This window comes from Paroedura picta, chromosome 10, assembly GCF_049243985.1.
Source record: "Paroedura picta isolate Pp20150507F chromosome 10, Ppicta_v3.0, whole genome shotgun sequence".
Taxonomy (NCBI): domain Eukaryota; kingdom Metazoa; phylum Chordata; class Lepidosauria; order Squamata; family Gekkonidae; genus Paroedura; species Paroedura picta.
This window is the reverse complement of record NC_135378.1, coordinates 59,843,536-59,861,863: the sequence shown is the minus strand read 5'-3', so window position 1 is coordinate 59,861,863 and position 18,328 is coordinate 59,843,536. Positions and strand designations below refer to the sequence as shown.

General features: G+C 42.5%; 2 protein-coding genes across 15 annotated transcripts in view; one reads left to right on the top strand and one right to left on the bottom strand.

Annotated features, from left to right (window-relative positions):
• Nucleotides 1–12,634, top strand: part of JADE1 (jade family PHD finger 1) — a 63,130-nt gene extending 50,496 nt beyond the window's left edge. For all 11 annotated transcript variants that reach the window (XM_077300314.1, XM_077300309.1, XM_077300311.1 and 8 more), the window contains 3 exons: nt 2,333–2,863; nt 3,456–3,573; nt 8,157–12,634. In XM_077300314.1, the coding sequence (XP_077156429.1) occupies nt 2,333–2,863; nt 3,456–3,573; nt 8,157–9,046 (1,539 nt within the window). In that variant the 3' untranslated portion in view covers nt 9,047–12,634. The remainder of the gene's footprint in view (nt 1–2,332; nt 2,864–3,455; nt 3,574–8,156) is intronic.
• A 462-nt stretch (nt 12,635–13,096) lies between these two features.
• Nucleotides 13,097–18,328, bottom strand: part of SCLT1 (sodium channel and clathrin linker 1) — a 62,168-nt gene continuing 56,936 nt past the window's right edge. For all 4 annotated transcript variants that reach the window (XM_077300318.1, XM_077300317.1, XM_077300319.1 and 1 more), the window contains exon 22: nt 13,097–13,561. In XM_077300318.1, coding sequence (XP_077156433.1) covers nt 13,499–13,561 — 63 coding nt within the window. In that variant the 3' untranslated portion in view covers nt 13,097–13,498. The remainder of the gene's footprint in view (nt 13,562–18,328) is intronic.

Below are 18,328 nucleotides of genomic sequence, written 5' to 3'. Positions count from 1 at the left end.
AAAAGACCATCTTGTTGCAGGTATGCAGCAAATAAATGCATTTATCATTAGCACCAACAGATTTGCGGTGATGGTTTAAAATTAGGCAGTTTGATGGTATAGCTCAGGGGTAGTCAAACTGCAGCTCTCCAGATGTCCATGGACTACAATTCCCATGAGCCCCTGCCAGCAAATGCTGGCAGGGGCTCATGGGAATTGTAGTCCATGGACATCTGGAGGGCCGCAGTTTGACTACCCCTGGTCTGCAGAGTGCTGTAGGATTGTTACCTTACTCCTGTGTAAGGCTCCTCCTCTCAATGAGTAGTGAACAACATACCTTCTTATTTAGAAAAATAGGAGCTGATCGCTGCCCTATTTAGCTGGCACAGGAGCTACTGGAGCTGCAGAAACAGAGATTTCCACTGGTTCTGCTGACTAAAAGGATAGGCTCTTGTCTCCTGTTCTTCGCTGCACGAAAGACAGCATAACTTGAACACTGACCATTCTGTGATTGGGTCCATGACTTTTTTCTTTTTGGTGTCTTTGGAATCTTAGGGTGAAAGGCAGGATACTTCTTTTTACCTGTAAATGTGTCTACTTTTTTTGCAGATTGGAGAATTGTAGAATTCCACACAGCTGCTTTAGTAGGAATCAAAGGAGAGAAGCTGGTGTTGCAGATTTTAGGGGCTATTGCCAACAATTTCTATATGTGAGGGGAAGCTCGTGACATGAGATTTCTTTCCTGATTCACCATTTTTGGTGCATTTTTGTCCCTGCAACCTTGTATGAAGGTGGATGTAGCATGGAATTCAAAGTTACATAGCATTTCATGACATGGAGGGGTACCCACTTTGGACACTGTTTGTCTGTTTTGTAGACTTATTTTATTGGGGAAGTTAAAAGACCAATACAGCTTTCACCAGTTTTCATACTGCCCCATTGTGTAGCTGATTTCATTCAAGCTATTGGAAGCTTCTGCACTTTAAACCCTGCTGTTGCACTTTTATATGACAGCTGGCTCTTTAGTCAGCCTGAATAGGGAAACTCAGCAGAGGAAGAGACTTGGCATCTTTACCAGAGGGCTGTATAAATATCCTTCTTCATTGCATGCTTGTCTCAATTTAGATGCACTTGAGTAAAGTATGGTATATTCCTGTCCTCATTAAGGTCAGGGACATTCATTTACGCTTTAAATTTAACCTCCTTGGACTTGATGAGGAGAGCCCTAAAAAGATGAAGAGATGTGGTGCCAAGGGTGTGAAGGAAACTTCCTTTCAGTCAATGCTTTCAAAGCAATGTGTAACATGCCATTTGCTTCATGTTGGCTGCAATAGTTGGGAGGGTGTGAAGAGCAAAAGCTGAGGCACAGAGGAGGACTTATTTTATTTACTTCATTTACTTCACTTAAGCCCAGCTTTTCTTTCTACTGGGGAACCAAAATATTACAACCTTTTTCTCCTTCCCCTCCCAACAACCTTGTGAGGTAGGTCAGGCTGAGACGGTGACTGGCCCAAGGTCACCCAGCAAGGGTTCATGGCAGAGGAGAGATTTGAATCAGGCTTTCCCAAATCTGAGAATCTAGCCTAGGGATGGCCCAACTGTGACTGTCCAGATATCCATGCTGGCCGGACATCTAGAATCATAGAGTTGGAAAGGGATCTCATGGGTCATCTAGTCCAACCCCCTGCACTATGCAGGACACTCACAATCCTACCGCTCATCCACTGTTACCTGCCACCCCCTTGAACCTTCACAGAATCAGCCTCTCCGTCAGATGGCTCTCCAGCCTCTGTTTAAAAATGTCCGAAGATAGAGAACCCACCACCTCCCGAGGAAGCCTGTTCCACTGAGGAACTGCTCAGAGGGCCACAGTTTAGCCAGCCCTGCATTAGCCACTATATGCTGACATTATGAAGTATTTATTTCATTTGCAATTGGATCATTTTTCAGAATTTCCATTGTGCTCTTGATGATTTCCTATCCAGATATGTTCCACATACTGGTGCTCCTATTCATTGAGCCCACATACAAACTACTTATAGGTCTTGTATTGGTCTTATTGCCCCAGGAAACTAGCACAAACTTGGCAAGGTCATCCACAGAAAAGAACGTCAAACTCCATGCTTAGACATTTTCCACTTGTGGAATATTTGGCTGGATCCAAGTCTTAGAATCCAGCTTATTTCATATTTTTGTCTTATAGTATGCTGAAAACACTTTAAAATTAATATTAATTAGTAATCATATATGAAACCCATGGTTTTCATAAAATCTCATACTTGTTCTTTCCTAATTTGTTATTAACTATTGAAGGTTTAAGTATTTAAGGCTTGTAATTTATCTCCTTCCCCAGTGCTCAGTGAAAAATTGCCGCACAGCTTTTCACGTCACTTGTGCATTTGATCGTGGCTTAGAAATGAAAACCATTCTGGCTGACAATGATGAAGTTAAGTTCAAGTCATACTGTCCAAAACATAGTTCTATCAAGAAGCCAGATGAAGAAAACCTAAGTGAATTCATCAGCCTGGAGAACGAGAATGGAACACAGGACAATTCTCCTCCTGCTCACCTTGAGCCGTTTGACAACATGGATCAAAACCAGCAGGAAGCCCACAGGGTGAGCGTTCGCAAGCAGAAGCTTCAACAACTGGAGGATGAGTTCTATGCCTTTGTCAATGCTTCAGAAGTGGCCAAGGCTCTGCAGCTGCCGGAAGATTCTGTGGAATTCCTGTATCAGTACTGGAAGTTGAAGAGGAAATCTAATTTCAACAAACCTTTGATAACCCCAAAGAAAGACGAGGAGGACAATCTGGCCAAACGGGAACAGGATGTTCTATTCAGGAGACTACAGCTTTTCACCCATCTTCGTCAGGATTTGGAAAGGGTAAGCCAGAGTGGAAGGAAAGAAATCGTTTTGCTTATCAAGCCAAGGGTATAGTCTTGTTAAATACTTGGTCCCAGAGCACCTAAAATCAGATTTATGGTTACTTCATTGGTTTTGGGCAACTGGTGAGGCTTCCTTAATGTGATCTTTTTGAGCCTTGAACCTGTTTCTTCACAGTGACTAGGGAAAAGGAGTTTGATGACAGAACTCTTTTAGATTACACACACACTTCTAACTTTTCCACTTATTTCCCATTGTGTTTAACTGAAAGGTGTTCATTACATGGTGGAGACATTATGAGAAGGGACAGCTCACATTTCTTGCTCTCCCAAGAGCTATGCATAAGATAGCCATTCTTTGTAAGGGGATGAGCAATTACCAATGTAAGATCTTGTACTCTCTAGAACCAGATTTGGTCTGAATGAGCAAATTTTCCTTCAGTATAGTGGGGTGCAAATATGCATTCTCCTGTTCAAGCAGATCTGTCTTCTTCCTTAAAGCGAAAAAGGAAACCCTTAAAGGTCTCTGTGTGTGTGTGAAAGTTCCTGTGCTCACAAAAAGTCATTGGTCACATTCTGTATGTTTGTATTAGGTACGAAATCTTACGTATATGGTGACGCGACGGGAGAAAATGAAAAGATCTGTTTGCAAAGTCCAGGAACAGATTTTCAATCTTTACACAAATCTTGTGGAACGTGAAAGAGTTTCTGGTGAGTTCAGTTTGATTCCTTTTTTTGTCCAGTACAACATGAGAAAAATGTGTAGGTAGATGGGGCCTGGAATTCAAATGAATTCTGTAATATTACCTTGCAATGTAATCACTAATTGCCTCACATTTCTTTATTCTTTCATATAACAGTTTCCACCTGGGGACTGGAGGAGAAAGCCTTAATAAATATTCATTATTTGAAAAGCTCTGATTCTTTATTGAATTTGAAGTCCTGAGGATGGTCATAGTAGGTGTTCATTAAAAGCCATTGCTAGTAGACCAATTATATAAAATGCTGCTTGCCATTTATTTAAATATTTTTGGTTGAGGATTATCACCGCCTTGACTGAAACCTGCATTAAGCTTTAACCTTCACTCATTGTATTCATTTCTGAAAACTAGCCTATCAACTAACCACCCCTCCTCCCACTATCTTGGTTAACATCAGTTTTTATTAAAAACTTAAAAGCAAAGTATTTGTGTCATACCTACAATCCTCTTTTTGTTAGTACTGAACATATACTGGTGTTCTGGAGTTCTTTATTTGTCTCTTACTATTTATTCCCTGCAAAGGACTGAATTCTGTCAGTTTCCATTCTTTATTTTAAGAATTGGTTTTTATATGCCACTTTTCTCTACCAGAAGGAGTCTCAAAGTGGCTTACAGTTGCCTTCCCTTTCCTCTCCCCACAACAAACACCCTGAGGCTGATACAGCCCTGCTCTGTCAAAACAGCTTTATCAGTGCTGTGGTGAGCCCGAGGTCACTCAGCTTACTGCATGTAGGAGAGCGGGGAATCAAACCCAGCTCACCAGATTAGAAGTCTGCACTCCTAACCTCTACACCAAGCTGGCTAACCTCTATTACTTAAGTTTACCTTAACTCTTATCCCTGTCCCATTCTTTATAGTTCTCTGTTTTTGACTTGTAACCTACAGTCTGGAACTTTTAACATATTTTGTTTAGGAACTATATATGCTGCCTCTTCAATGTTCTGCTTGAGGTAGCTAACAAGTAAAAATACTACAGAATATATCAGTATAAAAACAAAACAAGTAATTAAAGCAGGGATTCCCAATCAGGGCTCCATGAAAGCTCCCCAGGGACTTCCTGGCTTCCCCCCTATATCCTACCTTAATGGATTCAGCTACAAGTTATTCCCAGTATTGCCATGAAAACAGAGAACCAGCCTCTTCCATTGACCAGGGGGTGCCATTCTCACATAGTTACAGCACTTGGAAAAGGGGGCAGAGCCTGGATACGTACTCCTGCTTCAGGCCACCTTTCTCTGTCTCTCATACCCACCCAGTTCTCCTTGGGTGTGGCAGAGAGGCATAGACAGCTAACATCACTTCTTGCCTGGTTCCAGGGCTCCTCAAAGCCTGAAAAATAATTCAGGGTCTCTCCACAGTCAAAAAGGCTGAAAAAAGGCAAGGGCTTATAACCACAGCATAAAACAATATTAACTACAATCCTAAGGCCACTTTCCTAGGAGTAAGGCCCACTGAATAGACCTGAGAGGGATTCTGAGTAGACTTGCTGAAGAGTGTTCTCGGAATTACCTCAGGATATTCATAGAACAGGCCTCTAACCAGAAAAGCAGATGATAACACAGTTGAAAAGATAAATGCCCCTTTGTTGTAAGCCCTGGAGAAAAACAAATGTTCTGGCACCTAAAAGACAGCATGGTAGGTGGCAGCATCAGGCATTTCTGACATGTCCGATATGAAGTCTCTGATAACGCGTATTGAATGCGGGCAGACTATTTTATTCATTCCAGGGCAATCCTGTGCAGGGCCACACCAATCTAAGCTCAATGACTTTAATGGGTTTAGGCTGGAATAACTCTGCACAGGATTGCACTGCCTTTCTTAGAAACTTCTCTAGCGTTACTAAAGTCTGTTCTTTTGAAACTGAACACCTAAATGGCAACATTTGCTTCAGTTGGCTGTGTAGCCAAATTACATGAATGTGGTTCAGGAACAGTTTTTTATTGGCGGCAAATCCAGTACACCATTTCTGCTTGAAGGTTGTGTGGCTATTAGGGTTAGATAATTAGAAACTAACTCACAGATCTGTTTAGATGATAATTGTTCAGTTGGCTTATGTTAAAAACTGCCATTGTTTTGTTAAGTTTTGGGCATAAGGAGAGTGTTCTTTCATTGGCAAATACAATAGTAAATCAAAGTCTTCAATGGATTAGAACCCTGAAATTTGACCACTGTGTCCTTAGGGCATGAATCTTACAGCCAAATTATTGCCATTTGCAAAACTGAACAATTTAGTCCTTTTGGGAAAAAATAATGATTTAATGTTTCCTTTTACATCTCTTTTTTGTGATCTGGATCATATAGCTAGATATACCACTTATTTTTTTCTAGCAATGTTAATTTTGGAGACTATTTGTTCTTTCCTCATACAGTTAGGCGGCATAAGTGTCATCAGATAAACAATATAGCTGTGCTTACTGGCTTCTGCACAACCTCTTACAAATGGTTGACACTCTGACTCTTCAGCCATAATCCAAATGCATCAAATATCCAAGGAGGAAAAGACTGTGGGAGAACTGAGCTTCATGGGTCTATTATGTTACAAATGTATTGAACTAGAAAAGTTGTCCTTTTTATCACATTCTTTACGCTGAGTGTCTTGCGCTGACAAGCCAAGTACTTCAGAGACCATCAGCAACTAAGTGGAACAACGACCTTTCTTTAATGTGCCTCACCAGTCAGAAAGTGCTTTAGAAGCATAAACCCTGAAGAAATAGCTAGCCAAGTTGTAACTATACATTCTTTAGAGACACTAGCACCCATTCAGCAGAAAAATGCCACAGCTGAATGACTTTCATGTTTCAATCATTAATCATCTGCCTGGATTTGGCAGTCTTTAACCCCAAATGATAAAATACTGGAGCTGGTGTAGTTAACAGAGGTGCTGTTGAAACATCCCTTCATTTTTTGAAGCTATACTACCGTGGCTGATCGTCTTCTAGCTCTTTGTACAAAACGATCTAGCCTCTGCTGAACCATGAACTGTGTAGTCAACCTACCATCCTAATTTCTATGTTGTGTAGGGTGATAGGATAAGGCTGCCAGTTGGGTATTTCACTTTCTTAGCTTGTTAGCACAAGTGGTGATCCATTAGCCTTTTACCTGCTAAGCACATGATGGCTCTGTTTTTGAAGCCCCCTGTAGGCAAAAGAAATGGGAGGTCTGTTAAGGCCACAATTTATTTATTTAGAGTTTTTATACCACCCTTCCCTACAGCTCTGGGCGAGAGGGGACTGTTCAGCCGTGGTCACAGATTACGTTAGTTAGAAGTAGGCTGATTTAACAGTTGCTTTCCTTCTAGCTAAAGTTCATTGCAAGTTGCAGTGTGGTCAGCTTAGATATGCTCAAGCATAAGAGTACATATGTACATGTTTTAGTACATATGTTTTAGTTTAAAAAAAGAGAGAGCAAGGTCTGCCATCTACAGCTGTATTTGTTCACTGCCTATCTTAAACAGCAAAGGGAACCCATTTATTTATTTAATCAATTAATTCATCCCACACAGCTCGACTTGGCTCCCATAAAAAATTAAAAACTTGCCGTTAAAAAAGTTAACCTATATAATGAACCAAAGCACTAAAGCAGCCAGTTTTTTAAAAAATTGCCAGTCTGCAGCATCAGATAAGGTGCTGGATAAAAATATTGTCAGAGCACAGAGAAACAAGTAACAGCATTCCACAAGCTGAGGCTCCATAAAAGAGGAGGCCTCCCTTCCACCATCCTTCAGAATTTCAGATCCTGCTCCATGGGGGATGGAGCAGGATCATATGATGGTCAGGACAACTTCCCTTTTGGAGTTCTACAATTCATATATTTACCAAAGGGAATTCATGGGCCTGAAGGATTCAGTTCATTTTCTAAAATGTATCTACTAATAATGATTTCAGCATTAAGATCTTTCAATTTATTTCGCTGAAACGTGACTTGATATTTTCCTCTTTCCAGCAGAAATCACTAGGATTTTAAAATTATTTCATTGGGTAGGTAGTGCATAGACTTTTATCCCACAGTAATTGACATGAGAGGCACACAGCTGAGTTTGATTTAAATTACTTACAGAAACTTGGACTAATCATGTCTACCCTGCCCTGGATTTTACTTTCTTGGGGGTTGAGCATAACATTTTTGCCCACTGCAATACTGTTGAAATCTGCCTGTTGGATTCTAGCAGTATTCAGTGATTATATTAATCATGTCTAAATATTCCAACAAAGATATGTCTGTACAAAGGTATAGTGTGGTGAGTGTGGTCACAAAATGGCTTCCCTAAGAGGCAAAGCCAGCACCATAATGGCTGCTGCAACTTAACTTCAGTCACACAGTGAAAACATAGTGTGCTTGTGACAGCTGCAATTAACCTGCCCAGTTCATGAAAACTTTTTGCGGGCACCAGGAAAGGTATCAGGGGGCACCTGGGCTGGGAATCTCATTGAGGATTAACCCATAGTTTTATAAAAGGTGGTATAAGATGTAGAACTTAAAGTTGGATACACTCAGCTTCTGGGTAACTATAAAATGTTTTTTGTGTCTTTCCAGGTATGCCCTCCTCCTTTTCTAGTATGGAAAATATGGTGCTCTTCAACAGTTCACCATCGGGACCAGATGCACCTAAAATAGAGGATTTGAAGTGGCATTCAGCTTTCTTTAGGAAGCAAATGGGCATGTCTTTGAGTCATTCACTGAAAAAGACACAGAAGAGAGAACGAATGAGGCATGATGGCAAACCTTTACTTAAGCAGCCCAGCCACAGGGAAGGCCTTGCAACTCCAGCTAGCTTTTTCAGCTTTGAAAAGACCTTTGCAGAAGCACAAATTGGATCAGCACAACAGAAGAATGGGGTTGTTACAGCAGACCACAGGAAGAGAAGAGACAATCATTCCCATTGTGATGTGATGAAGGTAGGACTAAAGGAAAAACCTTCCAAACAGCTCCCCAAACCACTGAGATCTAATGAATTTTCTCAGAGACAACTGGAAAATAAAAAGGCTGTGAACCACCCAAGTGGGAGGTCAGCGCCCGGAACCAGGAGGGAAATGGTGCCTAAATACAATGGATCCTTTTGCAAAATAAACTATCACCCGACTCCAGTAAAAGTGCCTACGACACCAAGAAGCCCTGTGAAAAACTGGGGAGGATTCCGAATTCCAAAGAAAGGGGAGAGGCAACAGCAGGGGGAGGTGCAGGAAGATACATGCCGACAAAACTCTAACTACCATTACTCGGGCTTGGGTCGAATTTCACCGAAGGACAGGGCAAAAAACAATTTAAAGGTGGACAGCGAGAATGACGGGTATGCCCCTGATGCTGAAATGAGTGATTCAGAAACGGAGGTGGCTGAGAACAAATGCCGGCAGCAAAGGCTTGGTTCAAGCAGCACTATTGGTAGGAGGACAGACATTATTAGGAGAAGCATCCTTGCCTCCTGACTGGAGAGTGAAACACAGTAGTAGCACTAGAAGGTGGTGATATTCCAAGCCTGGGGAAAAAAATCCACTCTGCATTATTTATTGGTGTGACAAAGACGAGGGTTCTTTCAAATATGGCTACAATATCAAACTGCAAACAAGTCATCCTCCCCCCCCAGGGGGGGGGGAGCAGCAGAAACATGTTTACATGTACTTGACACTAAAGAGTTTGCCCTCTGCCTGTCCCCATTTTTGTGAGGTTTGAACCTCCTTTAATTGCAACTACCCTGCAGAAATCATCGGGGAAAATGACCTTGCTACTCTTATAGATCAATAGGCTGAACACTTTAAAAAAGAACACTTAATAACAAGGGGGTAGATTTCGGGTGGGAGTGGGGGGGATAGTTGAGATGGATAGCACTGAGGTTTCTCCTCTCTGTCCCCGAAAAGCACAAGCTGTTAATAAAGTGTATGATGAATGAAATAAGGTTGCTGCCATCATGCACTGCTTAACCCATTCTAAATTGTCACTTTTGTCAAGCTGTGCCAGGACTGAGTCCGCGTAGGCTGCAGTTTTTGTTGTTGTTGCTTTAGGATTCAAAGGATATAGGCAGCTGAAAATCTTTGTAACTGCAGGTTTTTCAAATGTACCCATCAAATAGGTAAGAAAAAGCTTACCATGACTACTAGAGAGGGATGGATCAAAGCTGCCCCACAATAAAAGAATAGTAGCAAGTAGTGCTACTCAGAAGGGACCCAGACTCTTGAGTGGATGAGAACAACTCAGCTCCACTAACTTAAGTGAGCAAAAAATCTTGAAATACTTTTTTCTGAGAAGGAAGACAGGTTTTTACTTTGCTGTCCCCATCTGCCCTTCCAGGCACTTTCCCACGTTGAATATGACAACAGTTCAAATGGGAAAGGCTGAGGGCACGTCTGTACTACAAATATCGGTTTTGCTGTTGTGGTTCTGTACCCTTCTCCACTCGAGAATCATGGGAATTGTAGTTCTAAAATGGGTGACAAGTCGTTTGGGCAAAGAATTATCTCCTCCCAAACTACAGTTCCCATGTTTCCTTGGGAAAAGCCATGACAGGTTAACGGGTTGAAATTTTGTCATGAAGATAGCCCCAAATTTCTAAAAGGCGCTAGTCAGTAGCCTTTCCCAAATGTGCACTAATGGTATGTGTTGGATATGCAAGTTTCTGACACACAAGGGTTACTTTAAATAAAAGAGAAGGATGTAATAAATATATATATATTTTTGAAAAAATGGAAAGGCAATAAGATGCGGGAGCGCTTTACATTTAAGCCAGTTTAACAACATGATTTCATGGATATGAATTCGATATGAACAAGAAGGCGCTTGTGTTCTGATTACATAATTTCAAAAACATTGCAATAACTAGAGAGAATAAGCCATCAGCAATAAGATGAATAGATTGTTGATTCTGTTTTCTGCACCCAAGGGAGTGCATTTATAATGCCCAGCATAACAACAGGTAGATTTAGGCTGCTGTAAGCTTTAGGACACAACCTGGCTATAAAATCAGACATAACCCAGTCATATGAAAGTTTAAGGAATGGATTATTGAATAGTTATCAGTATCCCTCCTCCCAAACCATTATAGTGTCATTATTCAGTGTTTTACACTACTTTCTTTCTAAACCCTTCCTTAGTATGTTTATGACTCTAGTAAAAATATTGAAATCTTGCAATTTGACTGAAGTCTTCCAGGGGTTTCAGCTGAGAAGAACTGGATTGCTGATATTCCATCTTGCTATGCAAGTCACCAAATGGTCAATAATAGCCTATAGCTGAGGCAGTTAATAGAGTATTCTTCAATACATATATGCCTGAGTTTCTCGGGGTGGAGAAATGCAATGTGCAAACTTGCAAATAATAGTTATCAGCAATTCCAACAATCATAATATGTGTGAACAAGCCCTTCTGCATTCATTCTCATTTGCCATTGGAACAGAGGTGATAATACAGCTAGGGTTCAGTTCAGACAACCATTCAAAGCATGGTTTAGAAATCAGCTATGGAATCTTGCTACCTTCATTTTTCTCCCCTCATGCTTGTTTCCCTAGTTAGCACTAGCTCTAGTTTGCCCCGATGTCCAAATGATGCTGTCAAGCTATGGTTAGCTCTTACTTTCCAAGCCAGAACAAGAAACCATGATGGGCTTCTAATTCTAAGTACAGGAACTATTGGACACTATGGCAAAGTAATTAATATTAAATGGGAAGCTAAAATGTTGGAACGTTTATATAATAATCCTTGCCCAGTAACTGCTGTGCACATGCTAGGACTTCAGTGTATGCACAGGGGTCTACACCAGCAGGAACTATTTCATGTTCCTCATTGGATGGGAAAGTTCCAGGACAAAAGGAATGGAGTTGCCAACCTGCTGAACTATTTTTTCAGTTTAGTCCTTTGAATCAGGATGGACAGGATTAACAGATCTTTGGGCGGCAACCATTTTAGAATACCGCTAGAGAAAAAAATACTGGTATGTTTCTGATCAAGACCTTACTAGTCTGACCAGGTTTGCTGCTTTAAAAAAGCAGTCCCATTCTTGTTAGATATAGGACAAGAGGGATTTGAGTATTCATTTTTTCATAGTGTTTGTTTCAGGTGAGAGTTGAATAACATTATCAATTGGACTGCCCTGAAGGGAGTTGTTCATCAAGCCATAAGGAGATATAAAGTAAATTTGATGCTATTTGAAACATTATTCCATGCTATGACCAATTTTGAAAGAAGTATCAGATAACATTTGCACTATTAGGAATGCTAGTATTTGTGCAGAAAGAATGCCTTATCTGTTTTGCTCCCCACCATGTTTAGGTTCATAAGCTTTGCGATATTTTGAATAATGCTGAACCAAAAATTTAAAAAAAATGAAAAGAAAAAAATAGTGCTTTCCCCATGCTCTAATTGCAAAATTAAGGTAAAATATCAGTACAACCAGCTATATGAGTTAGTTTTATACCATACTTAGTACTGAACAAGCGAAGGATCATAAATAAAAGCTGTAACATTTACCTATCTCTGCATTTGTTTTGTTGAAATGGAAACGATTGATGATTTCTTGTTAAGCTTCACCTTTTCCTTATGCAGGCTGCCCAAGCAATCTCTTTGATTATAACTGGTGTACTACATTGAAACGTAGTCTGAAACACTTTTATAATGTTGACTGGAATGTTGTCTGTTAGGTTCTGGGCATACACCAATATGAAATGAATGAAAGATTATACATGTCTCGTGTACAAATCTTAATTATTTTAACATTTTGAAAAAAAAATCCATCATTGCATTTGTAAAACCTTGTACAGAGGATTTTTCACTATGTGCCTAGCTTTGGTGTCCATTTGCTCAAATCTGAAAACAGGTGCATGATGACAAAACAGATAGAATCAGATATAAAATATATGTAGAGATGACTATTTTATATTACATGGCCCAATCCTGTATTTATTTTCCTCCCCCTTTTGAAGTATTTATAAAGACCTAGTTGAAGATGGCTGTATTTTTTGTTAAAATATTTAGTAGAATTGTGCCTTTGTCTGTATGTGAATAAATGCTGTACATTTTGCAATACACTTGAGTGGTCTGGGCTGACATCTGTGCCTTTTGACTCTTCAGATTCAGATTTGCCCTTGAATGCTGGGCAAATGGAGAGGATAAATACCCATTCGTTTTCCCTACCTGATCCATAACCTCATGCTACATACTCAGTCTTCTCACCACCAGAAGCAAATTCTCAGACCGTGCAGATGGTTGCAGCCATAATCAAGAAAGCCATATTCTTCCAGCTGAGCTCTACTTGTAGTTTGTTCTGTTGAAGCCTGTCTGGTAACAAACAAGTAGCAACTAGTACACTCAAAGTCAAACTTCTAAAAAGAAATGGTGACTGGGAGTAGGTCAGAGTTTGTTGTACTAGTTTCAGTAATTTCAACAATGTCAAGGGAAAAATAAGACAGAGGCAGCAGTGTTACAAATGGTGGATTAACACATGCCATATTATTAGTTTTTACAGCTAAATGATGTATGTGTAGACAAAATAAATTTAAAAGATTCCAAATTTTATTTACTGCTGAAAATTATGTCAAACATAGAAAAACCAGTCGTACAATAAAAAAGCATTCAGTCCAGCAGCAGGTATTCTGACTTTCCACTTTAAAACCATGAAAGAATACATTATGCAATGCCATGTTTAGTTTCATATTATGTTAAGAAAGAGAAGCCAGCTTCCTTTCTGGCTTTGCTGCAATTCATTAAGTATTTCTGTGGGGTGTGTGTATGTGTGCATAGTGTTTGAAGAAGCCATGATCTATCCAAGTCCAAGCAAGATAAAATTACTCCAAAACTTCAACCCTTTGTGCATGATAGGTCTTAATGTGCCATTGCTATTCTCCTTCAATGGCCTTAACTTGGGAACGGTACAGAAGAGAAGTGCATGATGTTTAAATGTTTTCCAACTCTATCAAGGAGACAGCTTTTTTCCTCTGCGTGTTAATTGTACTGAGCTGTAATTAAAACAAAACAAAACAGTAATTAGTTTCTTCAGTGGGAATCTTTAAACTAATTGGATTATGGTACAACCTGAAGTAGAATGAAAAGAAAGGCTTTTATTCGACTCCTGTGATCGGTGAAGGATCTCCCAAGTGATTGTGACATTTTTGTGGATAGTTTATCACATGAACGCTAGAAATGCACTCAGTTCAACAGAACTGTACCCTATAATCCAGCAAATTCTTATAAGCTCAGTAGCAGCAAAGAGTAAGAATAAATGGGGACCTATAGTTTAATGTTCAACCATGCGTCTTATTTTGGTCAAGCTTCAGAAATGCAATTTTTCAACATCACCTATGGTAGTTTTCAGTGGCTGGTTATGCTGAAGAATCCATCTATGAATTCAATGGGTGTTAACTATATATGGGTGTCCACAGGCTATTCATATGATGAAAAGATTTTTACTATGTCTCTGCAACTATAAAACAGGGTAGCCCTTACCTGTAACCATTGTTCGTTGAGTCATATGGGGGTGAGCACTCTTCCCTCAGCTGTCCTTTGCCATCATGACGACTATAATGACCAAAGAACAATGAGAAGCAACCCACAGCAGGGAAGGATATGTGCCTGCACAGAAATCCACCTGATGAACAACGGTTACAGGTAAGTCTGTTTTTATCATCCTGGCTTCTGTGCAGTCCCACATGGGAGATTAGCAAGCTCATTCTCCTCCTGGGGCGAGGACATCTTGCTGGGTGAGATTCCACCGTCGGATCAAGGGAGGCAGGAACTTCACAGTTCTTCTTCCTGTCCCTAGGTGGCCTCACCCGGCCTCTTCAGTTCGGTTTCTGCCTCGGAGGGAGAGCAGTTGAGCTGAGAGATCCCGAATTGAATTCAGTCTATTCTTCTTCTATTTACTTCAGTCTGATCTACTTACCTTTTGTGGAAAATACCTGTGTGTTTGTTAGTCTCCGTTTGTCTCTCCTCTTTAAAAAAAAAAAAAAAAAAAAAATCCCCCCCCCTCCACCTTGTTGAAGGCTCGGCTCTGGAGAAAGCCGTTAAAGGCAAACCTCCCTGTGAAGCCCCTTTGCAGGCTCCGCTCTGTGCCATGGCAGACGACCTCCTGTCCGACGGAGAACTCGAGGCACCGATGGAACCAACAGAGCAGGAGCACAAGATGCTGGAGGGCGCGCCGCAGGCCGTCCCTAAACCAGCCACCGCGGAGCCAAACCGCCAAGCGGCAAAACGCCGCAAGAAGACAGAAGCGCGGGGAAAAAAGCAAGGAGAAGACGCGCGGCGGCCATTTTGACGAAAATCGGGCGGGAAGCTCCGCAGCTGCGGCCCAGTCCACGCTTGCTCGCGAGGAGACCGGAGCCGAGATGGACGGAGAGGAGAGTCAATCCAGGGATACAGTAAGGCCCAGTGGGCAACATTTATTGTCAAAGGAACTTATTGCTTGTATTTCAGAGGTGGTGCAAGCACAGCTGGAAAAAAGGGAAAAAGGGCCTGAGGGGCATAGATATTACAGGCAGGCTTCCCCTGACTCAGAGAGGGAGGAATATGGGGAATTGACCGAGCATAGACCTTCCTGGCCCACAAAGGCAGCGCGCAAAAGACTCCATTGGAGCCCTGATAGGGGGGATTATCCTTCCACAGCAGATGAGTCCTCAGTTAAGGAAGATGGGGAATTTTTATCTGATGAAGAAGTGATTGAGATTATGGAATTACCTGAGGTATCCAAAAGATTTTTTAAACCAGAAGACTATCAGTACCTCTTATCAAAATGCCTTAATGCATTAGATTTAAAATGGAAACAGGGGACGGAGGATCCAGAGGATCAGGACCCCAGGAGGCCTTATGGCAACAAAGAATACTTTCCCCCAGAGGAGGATGTCCCTAGAAACTTTCCCCTACCAGTATTTTTCGAGAAAAAATTTAGAGCAGAATGGGAAAAGCCCATGGCAAACAGACAGTTGCCAGCGTATGCAAAAAAGCTGTACACGATGCCTGATTATGCAGAAGAGATTTTAAGAACACCAATTGTGGATGCCCCGGTAGTAGGGCTGCAATCCTATGGTCTTCTTTCAGAAGATGGCCAGGGGTCTGTGAGGGATGTAATGGATAAAAAGGCGGACTTTGCCTTACGTAAAACCCATGAAACCTTAGCTATGTCTATAAGAGCGTCCTCTATAGCATCCATTGTGTCAAGGGCCACAATCATGTGGGTAAAGAAGCTGATCCAGCTACTACCAGACCCAGAAAAGAGGGTGGCAGAAGGAATGAATAGAGTGCTAAAAGCAGCCTGTTTTTCAGCAGATGCCACCTTAGATGCATCTATTTTCAACGCCAGAGCCATGGCCACTGCGGCGGCAGCACGGAGAACACTGTGGCTGAGAGCATGGCAGGCAGACACCAAAGCAAAGTCAATCGTCACGGCGTATCCATTTCATGGATCCAAGCTCTTCGGGGAGTCCTTGGATAAGGTCCTCGTGGAGACACGTGATAAAAAGAGAGTAATGCCACGGAACCTGAGGAGAACAGATAGGCGGTTCTCCCAACTCACAGGTAACTCCTTTCGTTCCTTTGGTTCATACGGCAGACAGAGACAGGACAGGAGATCTGGCTGGCCCAACAGCAGACAGTCCTTCAGGGGTAGTTACCCCAACAGGTTCCAGAGAGGACACCCTCCTCCGAAACAGGAAAGAGACGGGAAGCCTCACAAGGCGTGACTCCATTGTCCCAGTGGGAGGAAGACTAGCCCGGTTCTTGAAACAGTGGACAAGATACCAAGCGGACAGCTGGTCATTGGAAATTATAGAAAAGGGCTACGCCATCGAATTCCAAAAAATCCCACCAAACCACTTCCTACAGTCGCCCCACCCAAAATCCAAACAAAAGCTGGAAAGAACCCAAGCCGCCATACAACACCTGATAGACATCGAGGCAATAGAACCCGTACCTCACGGAGAGGAAAGGACGGGGGTCTACTCGGTGTTTTTCACAGTACCAAAATCCAACGGGGATTGGCGAGCAATCCTAGACCTAAAATTTCTAAATCGCTTCATAAAGCTCCGTCATTTCAGGATGGAAACACTCAAATCCATCACAGAAGCGATACAAAGAGGAGAGTACCTCACATCACTAGACCTCACAGAAGCGTACCTGCATGTCCCGATCTGATACGGTCACAGGAAATTTCTCAGGTTCTGCGTGGGCCAGAACCACTACCAATACAAAGCTTTAGCATTTGGACTCTCGACCGCACCCAGAGTTTTCTCAAAGCTGTTAATCGCGCCGGTGGCCTACCTGCGGAAGCAGGGAATTCACCTGCATCCATATTTAGACGACTTGTTGCTGAGAGCCCAATCCCATCAGCAAGCGGTCAGCCACACCACTATCGCGATGCAAATCCTGCAAGACTTCGGATTCATCGTGAATCTCCAAAAAAGTTCCCTGACTCCGTCCCAGTCCCTTCAACACCTGGGCGTACAAATAGACACGGTAGCGTCCAGGCTCTTCATGACGGAAGAAAAAATACAAAAAACCAAAAGATTGGCAAGTCAGATAATAAAGGGAAGAATGTCACCCCTGATGACGCTAGCGAGCATGATGGGCGTCTTGGTATCGAACCTCCCTACGGTGCAATGGGGGAGACTACATTCCCGCCGACTCCAGGGCTTATTACGCCCATTCCAATACCAAATATCAATAAAACTGGACAAGAAAGTGAAGGTACCAATAGACATCAAAACCAGTCTAACCTGGTGGACCAACAACGCCAACCTGTCCAAGGGAAAGCTATTCGGTCCCAGGAAGGAAAAACAACTGTTCACGGACGCAAGTCTGAGAGGTTGGGGAGCCACGCTAGAGACCCAATCAGCCCAAGGAAGATGGTCCTCAGAGGAGTCGAAACTCCCAATAAACATCCTGGAAATGAAGGCGGTACGCAGAGCGTTACATCACTTCAGTTGTCAACTAAAGCACACTCACGTGTTGGTCAGAACGGACAACATAGCAACCAAAGCCTACCTGAACAACCAAGGAGGGTCCAGGTCCTCAAACCTCCACAGGGAAGCCATGCAGACCTTGGCCTGGGTGGAAGCCAACCTGTCATCAATACGGGCAGAATACATAAAAGGAAAAGAAAACGTCCAAGCAGACTGGCTGAGCAGAGCGACAGTGTCCACGGCCGAATGGCGGTTGAAACTGCAAATCTTCACCTGGTTAACATCAGTCCTAGGCCAACCAAAGCTGGACCTATTTGCGACAGCAGAAAACAGCCAGATACCCAGGTTCTTCTCCAGGTACTTCCATCCTGCAGCGGAAAACACAGATGCCCTGTTGGCCCAGTGGCCGGAGGGCCTGCTTTACGCCTTCCCTCCATTTCCGATAATAACACGCCTGCTGGCAAGAGTCAGAGAACTCAGGGCGGAGGTGATACTGATAGCTCCCAGATGGCCTCGTCGACCGTGGTTCTCGACCCTAGTGCGCATGTCGGTGAGGGAACCTCTGCTGATACCAGTACAGCCGGACATGCTTCAACAAGGGCCCATTTGGCATCCGGACCCGGAATGGCTTCAACTGACCGTCTGGAGGTTGAGCGGGGCCACCTCTTAACTGAAGGCTACAGTACAGAAGTAGTCGAGACGATCATGGCATCCAGACGCCAGTCCACCAATAGGATCTACAATGCCTCTTGGAAGGCGTTCGTTCGCTGGTGCAAAAGGAAGAAGGTGAATCACCTGACTCCAAGACTGCGAGATGTGCTGCAGTTCCTGCAA